The sequence below is a fragment of the Cynoglossus semilaevis genome, chromosome 7, assembly GCF_000523025.1.
Source record: "Cynoglossus semilaevis isolate Cse_v1.0 chromosome 7, Cse_v1.0, whole genome shotgun sequence".
NCBI lineage: Eukaryota > Metazoa > Chordata > Actinopteri > Pleuronectiformes > Cynoglossidae > Cynoglossus > Cynoglossus semilaevis.
In genome coordinates, this window is record NC_024313.1 from 13,118,415 (window position 1) to 13,120,692 (window position 2,278).

Below are 2,278 nucleotides of genomic sequence, written 5' to 3' on the forward strand. Positions count from 1 at the left end.
GAATGAGGGGCTGCACCGTGACAGAAGAAGAAGAAGAAGAAGAAGAAAGTGATGCTGGAACGACGGCACTGAGACAACAGGATGTTGTAGTGTGAACTGTTTCCTGTTTGTGTGAAAAAACGCTGTAAAAACCAGTGCTGTAAAAACATGTCTGTCCTGGACTTTATTTCTCGTCCTGTTTTCTTCTTCTACAAACTCTCTGTGTCCAATGAAACGGTTCAGTAGAACTGAGAACCTTCAGTTCAGAACCCATTCCTTCAGGTAGGCTCTTATAAAAACGACAGGTTTCTAATCTTGATGACTCCAAGTTTACAATAGTTGAAACCAAATTTCTGGCTCAGAACACGGTTTGTAAACTGCTCAACCAAACCTCATGGAGAAACTCACTGGTTTAAGCGGCTGGTGGTCCTCTGCTGCCTCCTGTGGTCAGTCTGTGTGGAGTCTCACTGCTTTTCTCTATGGACTTCTGAATGGGAGGTGGTGGAGGAACCTCGGTGTCCTGTCTCCTCACTCCTTGTCTCCTCACTCCTCACCTCCTTCCTCCTTGTGTCTCTGTTCAGAAGCCAAGTGTAAGACCTCGGCCAGAGCCGACATCATGCTCCTGGTGGACGGATCCTGGAGCATCGGTCGCATCAACTTCAAAACCATCCGTAACTTTATAGCTCGGATGGTCAGCGTCTTCAACATCGGTCCCGAACGGGTCCAGATCGGTAACTGCCGACATTTGAGGCTACCTTTTCGCACAGTTTATCTTTAGATGTTCGATGTTCCACAACACTTGACTTTAAACTCCCCCTGCTGGTGGAGGTGGGTACATACAGCTGTGGTTTCTCTGCAGGTCTGGCTCAGTACAGTGGTGACCCAAAGACCGAGTGGCATCTGAACGCACACCCCACCAAAGCCCAGCTGCTGCAGGCCGTCAACAACCTGCCGTACAAAGGAGGAAACACCATGACAGGTGGAGTCACAGCCGCCCACGCCACTAACCAATCATTATCTGTGTCACTGAGGTAAACAACAGCAACAACAACAACAACAACAACAACAACAACAACAGTGACGTTCACTGGTGTCTGTGGAACCGGTGGAATCAGTACCAGGAGAAGAACAAAGAGAAGTTCTTTAGAAAAACCTTCTCAAAAGAAGAACAGTCAAAAGTCCAAACATTTTCTGAACCTGGACTCTGTGTTAGAACTGTTTGTTAGAACTCTTGTTCTTGTTCTCCAGGTCTGGCTCTGAAGTACATCCTGCAGAACAATTTTAAAGCAAACGTTGGAATGAGAGAAGATTCCAGAAAAATCGGAGTCTTGATCACAGACGGAAAGTCTCAGGATGAGATTATCCTCAGCTCCCAGAACCTGAAGAACGAGGGCATCGAACTCTACGCCGTCGGTGAGAACTGGTTCCATTCCCAGAGGAACCACATATGTGGTGCCTATAGGGGGCAGCAAACCGTTGGTCGATAAAGTTTAAATTATTAATAATTGTTAAAATGATCATTTTTTGTCTTTCTGTTAAACATTAGCTCCTGCAGTTTAACCTTTAGCTAACCTTTAGCTAACCTTTAGCTAACCTTTAGCTAACCTTTAGCTTGCTGCTCTTTTAAACCAACCTAATGGTTAGCCATTGTCGCTGTTTAGGTGTGAAGAACGCAGACGAGAACGAGTTGAGGTCCATCGCCACCGACCCGGACGAAATCCACATGTACAACGTCCAGGACTTCCAGTTCCTGGTGGACATCGTGGACGATCTGTCCACCAACCTGTGCAACAGCGTCAAGGGCTCAGGTGGGAATAAAGACGGGAGCGTTTGATTTTCTGACGGGGTTTGTTTTATTTAACGATCGATTGTTTTGGATCATTTCTAACCTGCTGTGTAACAAACCTCTGGAGGTCAACATTTATGCTAACACTTAATCAAACTTTAGCACTCAACAGTAACCAGTATAACTAACTAGTTTTCTGACTTTGTCCACCTTAAGTTTATTAAGGTGGATCATTCTGTGTTTTTAGCTAACTTTTTGTTCTAAACCCTTACAGTTTGTAACAACTCAGTTTGGCTAACCTTTAGCTACTTTTGGGTTAATAGTAAGAACCCCTCACCCTCACTTAGCCAGCCTTCTCTCAGCACACGGAGGTAATGAGCGTGAGCTCCATATTTTCCAGCAGCAGTAAATGTCAGGCCATATTTAAAGGACGGGGTTCTTCTTTGCCTGGAGCTGTCGCTCTTCTCCGACTCTGGTTCAAAATACCGCGGCTGAACTTTAGGCCCTGAATTC

The 2,278-nt window shown here is 45.7% G+C and overlaps 1 protein-coding gene across 1 annotated transcript in view; it reads left to right on the plus strand.

The window, feature by feature from the left end:
* Positions 1-2,278, plus strand: part of col12a1b (collagen, type XII, alpha 1b) — a 52,310-nt gene that overhangs the window by 17,070 nt on the left and 32,962 nt on the right. The window contains exons 17-20 of the mRNA XM_025057066.1: positions 561-710; positions 839-958; positions 1,228-1,392; positions 1,641-1,787. Of these exons, the coding sequence (XP_024912834.1) occupies positions 561-710; positions 839-958; positions 1,228-1,392; positions 1,641-1,787 (582 nt within the window). The remainder of the gene's footprint in view (positions 1-560; positions 711-838; positions 959-1,227; positions 1,393-1,640; positions 1,788-2,278) is intronic.